Genomic DNA, 18,435 nt, shown 5'->3' with positions numbered 1-18,435 from the left:
CAGTGAGGGTCTTGGTGTTCTGAGATGTGGCACAGCCATTTCTTGAACAGATTATTGCACAGTAGCAAAAATTTCTACATGTTTTGTGCTTTTCTTATGTATAATTATGTGAACTATAAAAAACAAACAAAAACATATCCCTGGGATTTGTGGATGTGTGTGGGCGCACAACCCCAGATGGTTGTTGAATCTCGAGAGCCAGCCCAGCCTGTGAAGGAAGATTGGCCCTTCCCTCATCCCAGCCGAAGTGCATTCCTATCGTCACAGGCCTGGCCGGGCTGGCGACTTTTCTCTGAACAGTAGGGGCCTTGAGAAAAGAGCCACTCGCGGTGCTGGGGACCCAGCTGGTGTCGGCCCCGCCTCTGCCCAGCGGAGCCAGAGGCAAGCGTTTCCGCGACCCCCCTGGGCCCCGCCCCACTCGGGCCCCGCCCCCAACAGCGCGGCCTGCATCTCCCATGAGCCTCTTCGGCTGCCACTCTTCGGAGAGGAAGTGGCCTTCTGCACCGGGGCAGCAGTTAAAACACGGATCGCTGCGGGCAGCCACTGCTGGACGAAGGCGGGAGGCGGGACTTCCGTTCCCTCGGGTGTACGACAGGCAGGAGGCGGAAGCGCCGCGGGGGCGGGAAGGTTGTAGAGCCGCTAGTTGGGCTCTGTTTGCAGGTCCCTAAGTGGTCGCGCCCCCTTTGAGAGAGCGATCGGACAGCGAGGAGGGTCCTGGGCGCTCTCGTGGCCCCGGTAAGTACGACCGCCTGACGGCCCCGGGGGAGGAAAGTGTGTGGCCCCGGCGCTGATCGGCTGCTGCTGTCTTTGTTGCCCTAGGGTAGCGTGGCACCCACCTTCCTCACTTCCCTTTCTCTGGATGTTGTTGGTCGCAGCCCCGCCCGGCCTGCCCTCCATGCCCTCCTGCAAGGACCCTTTGAGACGCAGGTGCCGCCCTGTCACATCCCTGCTTTACGTTTCCCTTCACTAGGTGGCCCTCTTTCCTCTCGTCCCATCCGCCTTGGCTCGCCCTGTGCTTCTGCCGCAGGAGCACCTAAGGATATTTTGTTCAAAACCGAAATCTATTTGCCAGCCCTTGTACTTTTCCCTGGTTCCCCTAAAGGCATCCCTCATCACGCCAGTAGAATCAGTTCCTCTCTGCTTCCGGAGCACTGTCTGCTCCTTTTAAAGAGCGCGTTTGTTAAACTTTTTAGTATGGTTGTTTGAATGAGAGTGTATTTTCCCGCTGGAATCGTGTGTTCCTTGAAGACAGGAGTAGGGTCTTGCTCATTTGCGATCTCCCCAAGACCTAATACAAAACCCACAAAGTTGGGAAACTAACAGCCTTCTTACTAGCTTTGCGGCCTTGGGTACTGATCTCCCCATCTATAAAATGGTGATAAGTAAAAGAATTTCAAACATCTTACACAGTGTATGGTGCAGAGTGTGTACTTGATAAATTTTAGGCATGTTTCCTTTTTAGCTTTCAGTATACACAGTAGTTGCTGGATATATTTTTTTAAGTGAATCAAGAAGCACAATAGAGTGATTTTTTTTTTTCTGTCTAGCACTGATTGTATTGCTGCTATCAGTTGGTTGATACATTTGGTAGTGTTTGGTAAATACAACGTAATGGTGAATATTAAAGACAGCAATGCTAAATGTTGGCATCAACATCTACAAGAGTAAACATTTAACCTTACTGTTTTAATTAAATGCGTGAGGGGCTTGCAGAATTTAAATTTATGATTTAAGTCTGTGCGCTTTTCAGATGTGTATTTCTGAAAAGATGATAAAACTGAAAACGTTTCATTGTAGCGTGGCGAGCTGTTCCTGACAACTTGTAGTTTGTTGCTGAAGTATGGTGCATTTTATATACGTGTACACATATTTTTTTGCAGGTGACTATAAAGTGCTGACCAGTTGCCACTGAGCATAGCTGAAACAAAATAGGAAGATATGGCAACAAACCCTTCAGGACAAGGTAATGCATGCTGGAACTTTTTACTACTAGGAACTTTTCCCCCCATTTAATAAACGTGTTTTAATAGAAAAGTTAGGATAGAACAGTTACTGTAGTCAGAATAAAAAATGAATAGCAAAGTAAAAACCCTGTTTTTAAAGTAAGTCCAACATTGTTTCAGATATATAACATTTTTAATAGCTATTAATCCTATTTTTTAACCTGTGTTAAGATTATTCACATCGAGGGTGCCTGGGTGGCTCAGATGGTTAAGCGTCTGCCTCTGGCTCAGGTCATGATCCCAGGGATCCTAGGATTGAGCACCGCATCAGGCTCCCTGCTCAGTGGGGAGTCTGCTTCTCCCTCTCCTTCTGCCCCTCCCCCTGCTCGTGTGTGCTGCGCTGTCTCAGTCTGCTCTCTCTCAAATAAATATATAACATTCTTAAAAAAAAAAAAAAAAAGATTAGGACCCCTGGTTGGCTCAGTTGGTTAAGCGTCTGCCTTTGGCTCAGGTCATGATCCCAGGATCCTGGGATCGAGTCCCACATCGGGCTTTTTGCTCAGCTCGGAGCCTGCTTCTCCCTCCGCTCCTCACCCCACTCATGTGCGTGTGTGAGCTCTCTCTCTCTCGCTCTCTCTCTGACAAATAAATAAATAAACTCTTAAAAAAAAAATAAAAAGATTATTCACATCACAAACCTTAGGTCCTCCTCTGACATCTGTGTTGTCTACTTAAATCAGAACCACTTTTAAAGAGGTTATATCGTCACCAGGCAATATCCATGCCTTTATCTTCATTTGCTCCAGAAACTTTCATACACATCACCTCTGTTTAGAAGCTCTCTGAAACAGATTAGGTCAGACACATCCTAGAGAAGTTTTTATTTAAAAATCAGTTTTAAAAAATAAAATTTAATCTCGAGAAAGTATTAAATCCCACTTTGTAAGTTATGTCGTTTCAAGATTTGAAGCAAACCTCTATTTCCTTTCCTTCTCAACTCTGAACTCTTGTTTGACCCATATTTTTTTATTACTTATCTCTGTTCTGATTTTTTTACCTTAGTTTTGTCTTCATATAAATGTAATCATAAAGTGTGTACTTGTTTGTGTCCAGCTTCTTTCAGTCACTAAACTGTGAGTTTCATCCATGTTGTGCCACGTATCAATAGTTCATTGTGTTTCTTATGGAGTAGTTCTACTGTATATATTTACCAGCGTTTTTAAAAAACTCATTCTCCTGTTCAGGGGCTTTGGGGTCGTCTCAGTTCTGGCTATTGTGAATACAGCTGCTTTGAATATTCGTTTATAAGTCTTTTTGTGAATATTTGGATTAATAGCTGAGTATATGGTTAACGTTTTGAAAAACTGCCAAGCCTTTTCCCAAACTGGCTGTACCAATTTACATTCCCTCTGGCAACATGTGAAAATTCTGGGTACTCTATATATAGTGCTATAGGTCATCTTAATTTTAGCCATTTTAGTGGTAAAGTGACATCTCATTGTAGTATTAACTTGCATTTCCCTGATGACAAATGTCGAGCTCTTTTTTGTACCTACCTGGCCCTGGTAAACCTTTTTTTTTTTTAACTTGCTTAAGTCTTTTGCTCATTTTTTAAAAACTGGTTTATCATTAACTTTTCTTTTTTTTTTAGAGTCTAGATACAGGTTGTCACTGCTAATTGCATCATCTGGATTATCTTGGAGTTGGTTTCTGTTGACTGCTTTTTTTTTTTTTTTTTTTTTTTTTTTTTTTTTGAGTGTGGGTCACCTTTTTCTCGCTATACTTAGTGATTTGTTATTGGGTACTGGATATTATGACTAATATTATAGAGACTCTGGATTCTTTTGTATTCCTCTGAAATGTATTTTTGTTCTAGCAAATGCAAGCCTTCAACACAACTCAGACTCTTGTCTTCCTTGTGTTGGGCAGTAGCTGAAATCTCTGCTCAGTCTTTTCAGCTTCCAGGTGCTGCTTTATTGCTTGATCCCCCTGGGATTGCCGTGTGTAGTCGTAGCAAGAAGCAAAAACGTTGGATGGATTGTATAGGCATGTTTTGGGCTTTAGTCCTCCTGCCTTTCCCTCTTGGGTTTCTCCTCTCATTTTCTCGCTACTCTGCCAGCCCTGAACTGTCCTCTGATAACTCAAAGCTAGTAAGGTGAGGCTATCCAAACTGTTTGTGGACTGAACAAAAGGTCACAAATTCCCAAATCTCACTAGTTGCAGTTTCTGTCTGATATTGGTCAGTCTCTGGTGCCTTCAAATAATGAATTTTTTTTTTAAAGATTTTATTTATTTATTCGACAGAGATAGAGACAGCCAGCGAGGGAGGGAACACAAGCAGGGGGAATGGGAGAGGAAGAAGCAGGCTCATAGTGGAGGAGCCCGATGTGGGGCTCGATCCCGGAACGCCGGGATCACGCCCTGAGCCGAAGGCAGACGCTTAACCGCTGTGCCACCCAGGCGCCCCCAAATAATGAATTTTTAATCTTTTGTCCAGAATTTATAATGATACCGTGGCAGGGTTAGTGTAACCGAACCACTCTGCAACTACTGGAAGTCTGCTGTTTTGTTACGCCTGTTTTAGTATATTAGCTGCATTTAGGGCACCCTGAAGGTTCCGTGAGTTTTACTGAAGTGTAGTATTGTAAAAACCTAGCTACGGTGACATCTGTAGCGAGCTAATACCATTCTGTTCTCTCAAGTAACCATGTGTGATTTGTGTGCTCTATGGATTAATCACAGGTCAACATTTCCTTCTGATCTTTGATCTCTTCTTTTCATCAGATTATCAGATAAAAAATAATTTAATTTGAACCAAAATGAAAACAAAGAGATGTCTATTTTGGAAGGAAAATATACTGCTAAAAATCACACAATGCAGTCCAGATGAAAAGACATTTTAAATTACCTATCTGTTCTAATAGCACAATAATTGAGATTTACAGTTTGCTGGTTATTTTTTTAGCATTTGCAATAAAACAATCATTTTTAGGGTGGCCTTTGATTGATCCATAATCACATCTGCTGTGAAACATCCTCTAATCTAAAGAGAAGTGAATTTAGATTACGCTTTGGCTGCTGTTCTTTTGTCAGTGATTTTGGTGCTGTCCTGAGCTGCTGTTAGGCACCAGCAGAGGGAGTCCCTATCATGCTCTATAGACTCCCAGTGACCATTTTAAAATTCTAATCTGTTTGGATCTATTGCATTTTACTTTCTATATTAAATTATTTCTGCACTCTTTATATGTATAGGAACTACTTAATACAGAGTTTGAATGCCAAGTGCCGTAATTATCTTACAATGATAGCTGAAAGGACCATGACTTAAAAAAAAAAATCCTGATCTGTACATTGCAATTTGTTAGTGTCTCTGGTGTAGGAGACAGAATCCCATTGTGTTCACTGAGCCCTCTAGCAGATCTAGCAGTCTGTCGTACTGTGGTAAGCAGTCAGGAATGCTAAATTTCCTAAGCTCTTGGCACACAGTCACTGAAGCCTCCTCCCCATCCATCGTAGTATGGAACATTTGGTTGGTTCTTAATAACCACGTGATTGATAAGTAACATTTTGAGAATTTTCATATGTAGAGGCAGATTCTCAAATTGGAATTTGGCCAACGTACTATGTAAAGAATCTTTCATTATTCGTAAATATCAAGGTCCTATGATCTTGTGGTGGCACCTGATTTCAGACACACAGAAACCCAGGGAAATACTTTGATTCTTTTATTTTCTAGTTATCTTAAAATGTTTATAGTAATAACTATAAGCCCTGAAGATCAGGTGGTGGGAACTTTTGACTTGGGGCCATTCTGGGTGCTCTTAGCCGTGATTTCAGGGTGCTATGTAGGAGTGGGGTGGCATAGCTCTTGGGAGGTGTCTTGCTTGGCCTCAGGCCCAAATACAAGTCTTACCCCAAACCATCTATGGTCCAGAAGAAAAGCAAGGTATGCTACCTCTCAATTAAGATGTAAATTAAATGTAAATTAAAATTTACGCTGATGTAAAAATAATTAAAAATTCTTGTATTTGTACTTTTTAGAAGGGGAGTGTAGATGCAAAGATGCAATTTGCAGTAGGTTTTTTAAGCTAGATTTCTTTTTGTCTCATTTTTAGCTGCGAAGGCAAAGCACAGTATTTTTCTGATGTGCTAGGAATGGTCTGTAGGCCCCAGGTTGCAACAGGACTGAAACTGAGTTGGGGTAGAATATGTTGTAAAGGAGCTTCAGATCTTGTGTGTAGTTAGGAGAGAGCTTGAGATCCCCAGGCCCATTCGGACTGGCCTGGGAGGCCTGTCATGTGAGTGTAACCTAGAAAGCGGCGTGCTGATCAGTTGTGCTCTTTGTAATGAAAAACTATTCACTGAAAGTGAATTGGCAGAATGGGGCTGAGAAGAATCTAGTGATGTTAACTAACTTATACAGAATGCAAGATGATAGTAATAGCTAGTATTTATTAAGCAATTACCACGAGGCACGCTGTATGCCAGGTATTTTACTTCTATTTTCTGTACCTCATATAACCACCCTTCGAAGTTGTTACTGTTGTCTCCATTGGTCCTGTCTAGTGAGATAATTTCTCAATATTAAATCGTAACTGGTAGTACTGATATGAGAAGTCAAATTGATTCTCTGCCCCAGTACCCTGTTCATTGTTTTTCCATACTGCACTTTAGCTGAGGGATTAGAACATTCTAATTGTAGCATCTAAGAAAAAAATTGGGAGCTCTAGGATACAAAAAGACTTCTTAATCTTTGTATCTCTTCTGCATCTGTTATTAAGCAGAAAATTCTTGCAATGAAACGGGCCTGGGAGTTTGAAAGAGGAAAAGAAAAATGAGTGATGAGGGAAGGTCGGTTCAAGCAGAAGATAACTCATCTTATTTAGCCAGTCCTGAAGAAGGGAAACGTCAAAAGGGCAGAGAAAGTGTCAGTAGCTTACAAGGAGTAAGTCCTTGAGGATTGAGAGAGAACTTGAAAACAGGGAGGTCACTAGGGTTCATTCCTTTCCTTTGATAGCTATTTTTTGGACTTTACTGAAAATACCTAAGAGTTGAATAATTTTTTTTTTAAGATTTTATTTATTTTTTTGAGAGCGAACATGAGCAGAGGGGCAGAGGGAGAGGGACAAGCAGACTCCCTGCTGAGCAGGGAGCCCGACATGGGGCTCAATCCCAGGACCCTGAGATCATGACCTGAGCCGAAGGCAGCTGTTTAACAACTGAGCCACCCAGGTGCCCCGAGTTGAATAATTTTTCAGTCTCTCCAGATACAAGAAGTGTTTGCCATTAACTAGATACCAAAAAGACTAATTATTGGTACTAATCAACTCATGTTAATTAAATAATGTTATATGCTTTTATTCTGTTAAGACTTAAGACATCAAGCTGTCTCCCCTGGATGAGGTTTGAGCTTTAACCACTGAATACATTGCATGTATTACTGGGGAGTGTGGTAGGCAAACTGATCCCTTCCCCACACCAAAGATGCACATCTCATAAGCCCCAGAACCCGTGACTATGTTACCTTCTCTGGCAAAAAGAACTTTGCACATGTGATTAAGGTTAAGGGCCTTGAGATGGGAAGATTATCCTGGATTATGCAGGTGGGCCCATCTTAATCATGTGAGTCCTAAAAAGCAGTAAATTTTTTCCCTAGCTATGGTCAGAGAGAGAAATGATGATAGAAGGGTCAGAGAGATACAGTGTTGCTGGTTTTGAAGGCAGAGAAAGGGTACCAAGATCCAAGGAACTCAGGCAGCTTCTAGAAACTGGAAAAGGCAAGGAAACAGATTCTTCACCGGAGGCTCCAGAAAGAAATGTAGCCCTTGATTTTATCCCCGTAAAACCACAGAACTACAGAACTGTAAGATAATAGATTTGTGTTGTTTTAAGAGACTAAGTTTCTAGTAATTTGTTACAGTAGCAATAGAAAAATAGAAATAATTCACCATTTAACTAAATGAGCCAAAAATCTAGGAGCCATCCATGACACCTTCTTCGTCATTCCTTACTTCACATTCTTTCAGTGTCCTGTTGATTTAACTTCCTAAATAGCTCTTGGATCTGTTCCTATCTTTCCATTTCCCTGGCCGGTAACAACTTTTGTCATCTCTAGCTCGTTCTGCTGTCGTGGTCTCCTGTTTCCTCTTGTCTAGCCTATTCTCAACACTGCAGCTACAGTGCTCTTGTTATAGGGGAAAGTGTTATTTTTCCCCCTACCCCTAATGAACTGATTTATTTGTCCTTAAGATTTCAGTTCAGGCATTACTTTTCTCTGGAAGCCTTCACTGCTCCCCCTACTCCCAGTCTAGGTCAAATTTATTCAGCATTGATTCCCAAAGTAATGGATTGTTATAAATGCTTATAGAATTTTCTTTCTTTATTTCAGACTACTCATCTTAGATTCTAAGTATACATTCATTGCTGTAATTATTTGATCATCTCTCTCCTCACTGGACTGTTTGAAAACCATGAGAGCTAGAATCATGTCCAGCTTTGGCTCATCATTGTATCCTTAGAACCTACCTAGTGCCTGTATATGATGAATACACAATAAATATATGTTGATTCAGTAAATAACTTAGAACATGTTAAACTAATAGTGCCACAGTGACTTTCCTTTAATACTAAACAGGTCTCTTAAGTATGATACGTCGATTTAATGTATAGTCGTGAAGAATATATAGCCTGTGGGATAACCACTTGAGCGGATTTGAATAATATTTTAGAATAATTTTCATTCTTTAGCTATAGATTTTTTTCCAATAAAACAAATTCCAGTTAGTGCTTATATAAGTGTGATGGAGCTATTCATATAAAGTGATTATCAGCTGTTAGGTTTTAAATGCAATTTGATGTGATGCCAGTTCCTCAGGAATGTTTTTAGTAACAAAAAAATGTGTGGGAGTTACATGTTTCTATGAATGGATGTAGAAATGAAAATATATATGATTGTGAATGGAGATAGGGTTATAGTTCTAAAAGTAGAAGTATTTTTTTAGAGTGTGCTGCTTTATTCTAAGAGAATTTTATTAGGAAAAAGGTTAACTATAAAGGAATATTAAGTACTGTACAAGAAATATTAACTCTCATGCTTCTGAGAATGTAAAAGTTACATGTAACTATGATATGTTTAAAAGAATGTAAAAATCAAATGTTAAATTATGGCAAGAGATAGGTGAGTGTTTAAAAAAAACAACTCGTGTACTGAGTGTAATAAAACAGTTAGTTAAATGTTATGTATTGACGTCCTAGTTAGAGTTCGTTTGTATAAACCCTAAAGGTGGGAGAACCTTAGAACATTATACTTCGTGTACCAGATAGATCACCTAGCGTGTGCCTTAAGTTTCAAATTTGAAATAAGCTATTATTATTTCCTAAGTGCTATCTGTTGACTTTTATATACTTTTATAATGCAAATTTTTTGTGCAAAACAGACATGTAAAATAATACTGTATTTTTTAAAAATCAAGAAGAAAGCATAGATCAGAAAATAAAAGCCTAAAAGATCTGACCATACCCTTTCTCTGTAAAGTAGCCTTTGTGGCTCTCACCTGCCTGTTGATACATATTAAGGTCTAGAATATTGTGCAAAAGATAATTTTGCTTGGTTAGACTGTGGAAAAGGAGTTGCGAAGGGAGGTTGTTTAGAGACATTCAGGACATAAAATTCATTGGGCTTGGCAATTGGTTAGATGTGGGTAGTAAGAGGGAGGGGTTATAAGGATAAAACTTGGGCTTCTGGGTGGGAATGTGGGGCACTAAAGGAGATACAGAGATAGGCATTATCCCGTCTTTACCAGGGAGGGAAGGCTATGGGCTAGCCCACTCCGGTGACCCCTTGTTTAAATACTTCAATGAGTTCTTTAAAGTCCACGGGGATCTTGTGTATAGAGAAAACTACTCATCACTGCTCATGATTTAATTAATGGTGTATTAAACCTATACTTATCTAATAAAGTAACTTCTAAACTAAAAATTTTTAAACACTTAGAATTGGTTATAAGCTTATTTGTTAAATTCTCTATAATAGTTTAAATTAGAATTATAATTAATATGACTATGTAATACTTTACTTTGTAATCATTGCCAAACTTAGTACACGTAAATCTATTTTAAAATATTTAATTAATTAATTGATCCTTTTTGTACTTGTTTTTTTTTATATCTTCCTGGGGTTATAATAATCTTCCCAGATTCTTATTTCTGTACTTACTCAGGGTTATAGTAATCTTTCTATACCTTCCTAGGGTTACAGTAATCTTACCACTACCAAAACAAAACAAAATTTCAGGTAAGTCAAGATTTAGTGTTTTTTGATAAGTTTGATTCTCAGCCAAAGCGCAAGACTTGGTTATGCGTTTAAAGATGATTTAAAAGCTGTGTTGGTGCGCTGGGTCCCTTCTATCGTTAAACCTTACCTGCTGAGTTAATAGTAGGATTCTTTTTATAAGATTTTATTTATTTGAGAGAGAGAGAGAGAGAGAGAGAAAGCAAGAGACAGAGCATGAACGGAGGGGGGAAGGGCCGGGGAGAGGGAGAAGCAGGCTCCTCGATGAGCAGGGAGCCCGAAGCGGCACTCGATCTCAGGACCCTGGGGTCATGACCTGAGCAAAAGGCAGACGCTGAACCAACTGAGCCACTCAGGTGCCCCTATAATGGGATTTTTTTAAGCTCATGCCTGTCTCGTAGATTTTTAGTTTCTTGCAACGTGGAGTTAGTTCCTAAATGAAACACTTCTGTGTTCTGTTTTCATTATGAATTGCCCTTTTCTGGTAGCTTTACTGCCAGGATTTAATGCATTTCATCTCCCAACAGGTCAGGGATCATTAGGTCTTACACTTAGCTCTCTTTAAGAGTTTCACCAGCTCATCCAGTTAGAACTCACAGTTTCTGGGCCGCCTGGGTGGCGCAGTCGTTAAGCGTCTGCCTTCGGCTCAGGGTGTGATCCTGGCGTTATGGGATCGAGCCCCACATTGGGCTCCTCCGCTGGGAGCCTGCTTCTTCCTCTCCCACTCCGCCTGCTTGTGTTCCCTCTCTCGCTGGCTGTCTCTATCTCTGTCAAATAAATAAATAAAATCTTAAAAAAAAAAGAAAAAAAAAAAGAACTCACAGTTTCTGCTTGGTCCTTGTGTGACATGGGTGCTCATCACCACTGGGGCTCCTTTTAAATGGTGTGTGTGTGTGTGCGCGTGCGCGTGTGTGTGTGTGTGTGTGTGTGTGTGAACGAACCTGTGCTGAGTCTGCCTCTCTTGTTCTTGGTCCATAACCTGCTTTTTCCGGAACTATTTGGCTTAGCCCCAGTTCCCTGTATCTACCCCTGCCTCCGTGTACCTAAACAAAAAAGTATACAGCTATGCTTTATAAACAGACATATACTTAATAGGAGAAACAAATCCCTAAATGTTAACACTAACCTAATTATTAACTATAATTATTACAACTGACCTAATTATTAATTATAATAATTATTATTTTCACCCTTCTTTGCAACTATATTTTTATGTGTTTTAAGTTTCCCTTTTGTATCTTATTTTGGAGTCATGGCTTATCCTAGATTCAATTTGTTCCATTTAGCTATAATTATTTTTCTCTTTAATGTTCCAACTGTGACAGCCTGGCTAACCTCAAATTTGCTTCTTTTTTTTTTTTTTTTGGTAAGTATTTGTTTATTTGATAGAGCATGAGTTGCGGGGAGAGGCAGAGGGAGAGGGAGAAGCAGACTCCCTGCTAAGCAGGGAGCCCAACATGCAGCCCAATCCCAGGACCCCGAGACCATGATCTGAGCCAAAGGCAGACGCTTAACCGACTGAGCCACCCAGGCGCCCGGCTTCTTTGTTCTTTCAGCACTACCTGGATGTTTAAAAAAAAACAAAAACAAAACACCTTTTTGCTTTCTGACAACAAGACGTTCCAGGCACATCTTGATTTTTTTTTTCTTGCACTAAGACATGCAGCTAGTACTCTCCCTAGAACTCTGGTTCCTTTTCACAGAGGACATTTAAAAATAATATAGGTAAACTTAAACACATTGAAGAGCATTGAAAAGCTCAGTTGTGCTTGTATTTATCTGAACATTATTGATCAAATTATCTTCATGTAGTCTTTTTAATGCTTTGTACATATAATTTCTATGTATATACAATTCCTTTACTGATAGTGACCCTAAAATATTATTTTTCAAATATTATTTGTGAACAAATTAATCTTGAGAGAAATGGATATTTCTGTAAACAGCACATCAGTACTTCTCAGTGCAGTTATTTATTTTGCTCATCATATAATTTAGACACTATCAGATTTTATATTTACAGTATCTCTAAGTTCCTACAAAGATGGGAACTACCTAATTATCTTCTAAGAACTCATCAGCCTCTTCTGAGAAGTGGAAAAACGTCTCGTCCTCTAGCTAGAAATACACCCAGTGGTGTAACTTGCTTTATATCTATCTATGCATCTTCATTATACAAATGAGAGAGCGCTACTCTCCCTTGGAAAGCATTCCCCACTTTACAGGGAACTCACTTTGGACTTGGTTTTCCAGCCTTTTATGTTTCCACTTCTTTTGTTCTAAATCAGGGATCAAACTCAAATGCCCACAGGCATATAAACAAGTTGATAAGGACTGTAATAAGCTAGAGAGGACCCGGTGTCTTTTTAATGTGATGAAATAGTGATGATTATTTCTTCGTTCTAGTTAATTTTTACCAAGGGGGTATCCAGATCCCTTGTTGCTAGTGTTTGAGATGTTTCAAGAGAAGCAAGAAATCTGAGGATTTTGTTTACATTCTCTCCATGTTTACATGTTGGCATGTAATTCAGATTTTAACTAATTAGTTAATTAATTTTAGAGAGACCCATGGGGGGGGCAGCGGGAGAGGGAGAGAATCTCAAGCCGACTCCCCATTGAACACAATGCCGAACATGTGGGGCTCAGTCTCATGACCCGAGCCGAAATTAAGAGGATGCTTCACCAGCTGGGCCACCCAGTTGCCCCTAATTCAGATTTTAAAACCTAGTTGGATGCTGCTCCTGGGCCAGAACTTTGCACCCTTTGCTCTAAATCTTATGTAATTTGAGGGTCAAAATCAAGCCCAGGATTAAGCAGTTGATAAAGGACACACCTTTTCGTGCCCCGTAGCGACTAGATTGCTATGTAGTCGGTTGCAGTTCTTTGACTTGTTCCTTCAAAGACTGTGTGCCATTTCTGAATAAAGGCAGTTGAGAAAAAGAAATTTTGTTTGGCTCTGAGCATGACTGTTGATGTTTTTCTCCTGAAAACCTCAGTGATTACAGTTCTTTAAAACTAAGTCTTCAAAGTCCTCAGTCAGCATTCTACTTTGCATCCAGCCATGGGCTGTGCTGGTAAAGTCGCTGGGAAGCAGGAGGAACACGGTGTAACCATCTAGGGGAACTACTCACGAGTGGGTTTGTTATCTTGTTAGAGAACAGAATTTGGTTGCTGGGTTTTTAGATGGCCTGGGTGTATAAAAATAGCTCTAAAATGTTTTTTATCTCTCTCTCTCGCTGTCTTTCCTCCCAACCCCCTTTTTCTAGGTTTTCAAAATAAAAACAGAGTTGCGATCTTGGCAGAACTGGACAAAGAGAAAAGAAAATTACTAATGCAGAACCAATCTTCAACTAATCATCCTGGAGCGAGGTATTGAAGAATAATGTGGTTTTCATATTCAGTGATATAAAAAAGATCTTGGACAAAATACCTCAAGTTGGTTGGCAGGCGTTTGTCTTTGTAACGTTGCAATTTACATGTAATGTTTTGTTTCTTAGTTAGATTTGAAAAAATTAGATGAATTGATTAGATCTTAAATATTTCAATTCTAACTAGAATATTTAATGGTCCCCACAGCCTACTTTTAAAAAAAGAAAAGGGTTTTGTGTGGTTTTGGTTTGTTGCTGAAATTATTGTCAGCGTCCCACTTTTTAAGCATTCTGCAAAGCAGGTAAAATGTAGGGGCTTAATCTTTATCGTGTTCAGTTTCTGCCTCCTTCCATCGCATTAAGCCGCCACCCTGGCCTTCCCCCTCTTTTTCAGCCAGTGCTGAAAGTGCTGTCTGTCCTCATCTTTACTGTCTCACTTACTGACTCCTCAGCGCACTCCAGTCTGACTCGAGAGCCCCTCTCCCCCTTCCTAAGAATAGGTGCATCCCTCGGTCACTTGCAGCTCGTGGTAGCTAAATCTGGTAGACCGAGGACCTTCTCTTATTAGACATCTTGGCATTGTTGGACACCACCGATCTCTCCCTCCTTCTTAAAATACTCTCTTTCCTCAGCTTCACTGGCTCAGTGACACACAGTCTTGGTTTCTTTTGCAGACATGTCTCCACTGCCTGTCTCGTGAATGTCCGTGCTCTTCAGAGTTCAGTCCTACAGCCAGTTTCCTGTCTTCATACAGCTTTTCACTGGCCAGTTGCCTCCACTTCTGTAACCTGTTATTTATGTGCCGATAACTTTTGTCTAGTCTTTTCTCCCAAGTCCCAGATTGCCTCTTGGGTGGCTCCACCCCGATATCCTTTAGGCATTTCAGACTTCGTGTGTCCCAGGCTGAACTCCTCTTCCCTTCCCGAGCTCTCACTAACCACTGCCTAGTCTTGGGTTTCTCGTCTCAGCGAATGGCACAGATGTACTAGTCTTCAGAGTCAGGAGTGTGGACTTCGTTTATTACCCCTCTCATTTCCACCTCTGAGCCACTGCCGTTCTCTTACGTGTATACTTTGAAACATGTCTCAGATCGGCCTATTTTTCTTCATGGCTACGGATGCCACACTCGTCCTGGCCATTCCCATTTCTTACCTCCATTACAACAGCTGCTTCCTCACTGAATTTCCCATAGTCTTCAGTCCCCCTGAATATATTTATCATTTGTGTCAGTTAGGATATTTTACTCTGGAAGTAACAGAAAACCAAGAAAATTGGCATACACATTACGGTGTTTGTTTCCCAGGAGTGTGAAGAGCCAGTGGTTCCAGAGTGGCTTCACGCAGTGGCCAACAGTGTGAGCCGTGCTCCGGCCTCCCTCCAGCCTTCCTTTCCACCTTTCTCTGTGGGCCAGCAGCTCCCTAATTGTCCGAATATGACTGCCGTAGTCTCAGCCTCACCCTACACTAGATAGACTATACACTATAGAGGCCAAAACCAGAAAGGTTCTCGTCCTATGTTCCTTTTGTAAGAGTGCAGAGAATGTTCCCAGAAGCCTTCCAGCAGACTGCCCATCAAGCCTAGTTGCCCAGAACCGCGTATCTTTCTCTTGTCCAGACCAGAAACCAGCAAGGGGAATGGCATTGTCTTACACCGATCGGATTGCCTCCCCTGAGGGAGGAGCCTGGCCAGTCCTGAAGCATGGGACCACCAATGATTGAACGAAGTTTGGATTCCATTAGCAAGGAAATGGGGAGATAAACAGTTGTTGAGGAGGTGACCACCACAGTCTGCCTAGCGGGGGTCTTTCTGAGCCATCATGTGGTACTTGTGATCTTGTCACTCCTCTGCTTTATTAAACTCTCTGGGAGTCTCTCTTTACTCTGAAGATAAGATCTACATTTCTTAATTTATTTCACAAGGCTCTTCATACCCTGGCACCTGCCTTTCTCTCCCCAGTATCATTTTCTTCCAACCCACTTCACCCCTTTTCAACCCTGACCTCCAGTCCTATCAGGTTCTTAATTTCTTCAAACATGCCAAGGTCTTTAGCCCAGGGCTTTTCACATGCTGTACCTTGAAGCATTCAGTGCTTCTGTTTTCATCATAAATATAACCTTATGCTAGACTGGAGTACCTCAACCCAGTTGGAAAGTAGGGGATCATAGATCATCCAAAAAAATAATCAAAAATAGAGGTAATTTGAAGCCCCAGTAAAATAACATGGGCTTTCTTCATATATATTAATGTAAACATTGGGAGAAGGAAAAAAAGACTTATTCTGGAAGGCCTTTTTTTTTTAATCCCTATTAAGAATATATAATGAAAAATGTGATTCAGAAGTCAGGAAGTTTCGGGGCGCCTGGGTGGCTCAGTCATTAAGCGTCTGCCTTCGGTTCGGGGTGTGATCCAGGCGTTCGGGGATCGAGCCCCACATTGGGCTCTTCCAACTGGGAGCCTGCTTCTTCCTCTCCCACTCCCCCTGCTTGTGTTCCCTCTCTCGCTGGCTGTCTCTCTCTCTGTCAAATAAATAGATAAAATCTTAAAAAAAAAAAAATAATAAGTCAGGAAGTTTCTACTACCTTAACCAGCCAAATAACCGAGATTCCCATTGTAGCATCGCGCTCTCGAGACCCTCTCTTAATAAGGACTTCCGGGATCATGCCGAGCAGCAGCACATCGCAGCCCAACAAAAGGCGGCTTTGCAGGTGAGCCAAGTGGACTGACATTCCCGTCTCATTGGAGAATCCCTGGGTCTTGGAAGCCAGCACAATTCCTATATCGTATTTCAGTGGGGCAATATCAATAAAAACGTTCCACACGTCATTGCAGTGGTTTTCCGACGTTCAGTCATGCCCAAAGGATTTGAAGGACCAACACAGCAGTCACGAAAGTATCTCGTATGGCTCTGACACGGTCATGTGTTGTGCCTGGCAAGGGATCGCTTGCGTACAAGAATTCAGGATATTTGGGTGCACAGAATGATCTTAAAAGCTGAACTGGCTAGTTTAATAGTACATACATTTTTTTTTTTTTCAAATTTGTCATGCTGTTCCACCCCTTGATAATCTTACTGGTTTATTGTTGTTTGGATTCTCTTTTAAATGGTCAGCATACCAGTTGTGCAGGAAATGCTTAAAGACTAACTCACCATGGGAATATGATAATCCATCGATTTAAAAAAATACTGTTCTTCATAGTAATAAACAGCTTTAGTATTACAGTGATCTTGGATAGTTTCACTAACATTCCCACAGACCTTGACGAAGCCATCATTACCTATGCTTTTAAACCTTAGAATCTCAGAATTGGAAGAGATATAAGAGATCATCTCACTTAAGGCAACCTGAAAACAGTCTTCCCTTCTCTAGTGACAGAGGGAGGTCACTGGTGATTTCCTGTTACTTGCATTTCAGCATTCTTCACAAAATGTCAGGATCTTAATCACCAGTAGTCAGCTCCCTTGCCCACCCCACCCCACTCCCTTCCCAACTACTGCCCTTCCTTCTCAAGCTCCTGCTTTGTTGATCAAAGGCCGATTTTTGGGGTCTTTGTTGCAAGTTTTCCCCACTCCAAGGAACAAAGTAATTCATGTCTTTGACTCATTATTGACTTTAGAGAATCCCAGAGGACAGAGTGGGTCTGATAAATGAGTGCCTGGTGCAGCTTGTTAATATAAATTCCTTATTACTGTCCATCTCCCGTGTATTTAAACAAAATTAGCAGCTGCAGAACTGATTTTTAAAATAAATTTGGTCTTAAGCACTCAGAAAGGATGAGTAATTTTAACGCCTTGGTTGAAAAATCGTGATTTCTAATAGCTTAATTGCCTGTTTTTTCACCTTCCCTAGCACGCACACGCACACTCCTCTGGATACTTCATAACTCAAGACTCTGCCTTTGGGAATCTTATTCTTCCCGTCTTACCTCGCCTTGACCCAGAATGAAGAAAAGATTTGTAGCAAAAGTGACTGTGATATCAGATGCCAAGGCTGCTGTCATTTAGTGCTGTACAGACCGACTTCCAGAACTTTGGTGAACCTTTGTACTTTTTTGCTTCTTTAAAGAAAGGCACGTGTACGTCAGAGCAGAAAAAGAGGGTCACCAGGAGGATGAGAGTTCTGGGAACTGTGTTACCTGAGGAACTGATGATGCCACTGTGACTGTACTGGAACACAGTTTGATTTTTGAACCCAAATCAGACTCTGAATTGGACGGTCACATAAATTCGCCCCCCACCCCTCTCCTAGGTGATCGAATATATCATCGTCCACAGTAGACGTTCACGAACCATTTATAGTACTTAACTTCAAAGAAACGAGGGTGCTTGTAAAAATGTGAACCAACAGGCTTAAATAAGTTACATTCATAGTTGCTGTTTGTAGAATTGCTATCAGTGTACCTTTTGTGTTTATGGTCAACATGTCATCCTGAAATATTCTTCAACTCATAACGAACTCCCTTATTGTCCATTTTCAAAGAAAATCTAAGGTAAGACTAAGTTACCAACCAGGCTTAAACATCTTTTATAAACCTATGCTCCTATAAATTATGTGACTAACTGCGATTAAAAACAATGATAAGAAATGTGATTTAAAAGTTTGTACGTGCTCTTATGTAGGGTTACGACACATATGGTGTGCCCACATTTTATTGTCCATTTTTGTTCTAATTAAAAACAGATGCAAGTTGAGCCCCTTTTTAATTACTCACAGGAGTTAGGTTAAGCAAGTTTCTCAATATGACACATCTTGAACAGAATCTGGGGTGTTTATTTAAGTATGCAGTCCCTCCTACCTTACCCCAGTCCTAGGGAATTAGAATCTCTAATTCAAAA

The 18,435-nt window shown here is 40.9% G+C and overlaps 1 protein-coding gene across 3 annotated transcripts; it reads left to right on the top strand.

The window, feature by feature from the left end:
- The first annotated feature begins 564 nt into the window (after positions 1-564).
- On the top strand, positions 565-18,190 carry INIP (INTS3 and NABP interacting protein). Of its 3 annotated transcripts, XM_057313685.1 has the most exons (6): positions 1,880-1,963; positions 8,332-8,451; positions 10,193-10,236; positions 13,500-13,602; positions 16,216-16,306; positions 17,450-18,190. In XM_057313685.1, exons 2-6 carry the CDS (start codon positions 8,414-8,416, stop codon positions 17,543-17,545), a joined length of 372 nt encoding a protein of 123 aa, XP_057169668.1. In that variant the 5' UTR covers positions 1,880-1,963; positions 8,332-8,413; the 3' UTR covers positions 17,546-18,190. The 3 variants fall into 3 exon arrangements, with proteins under 3 accessions (XP_026369551.1, XP_057169668.1, XP_048079294.1); XM_026513766.4 differs by lacking the exons at positions 8,332-8,451; positions 10,193-10,236 and adding an exon at positions 565-735 and having other exon boundaries at positions 1,881-1,963; XM_048223337.2 differs by lacking the exon at positions 8,332-8,451.
- Positions 18,191-18,435: the final 245 nt, after the last annotated feature.

Source organism: Ursus arctos, unplaced genomic scaffold, assembly GCF_023065955.2.
Source record: "Ursus arctos isolate Adak ecotype North America unplaced genomic scaffold, UrsArc2.0 scaffold_18, whole genome shotgun sequence".
In the NCBI taxonomy this organism is placed as follows: domain Eukaryota; kingdom Metazoa; phylum Chordata; class Mammalia; order Carnivora; family Ursidae; genus Ursus; species Ursus arctos.
The sequence above is the reverse complement of the archived record's forward strand: the minus strand, read 5'-3'. Positions and strand labels throughout refer to the sequence as shown.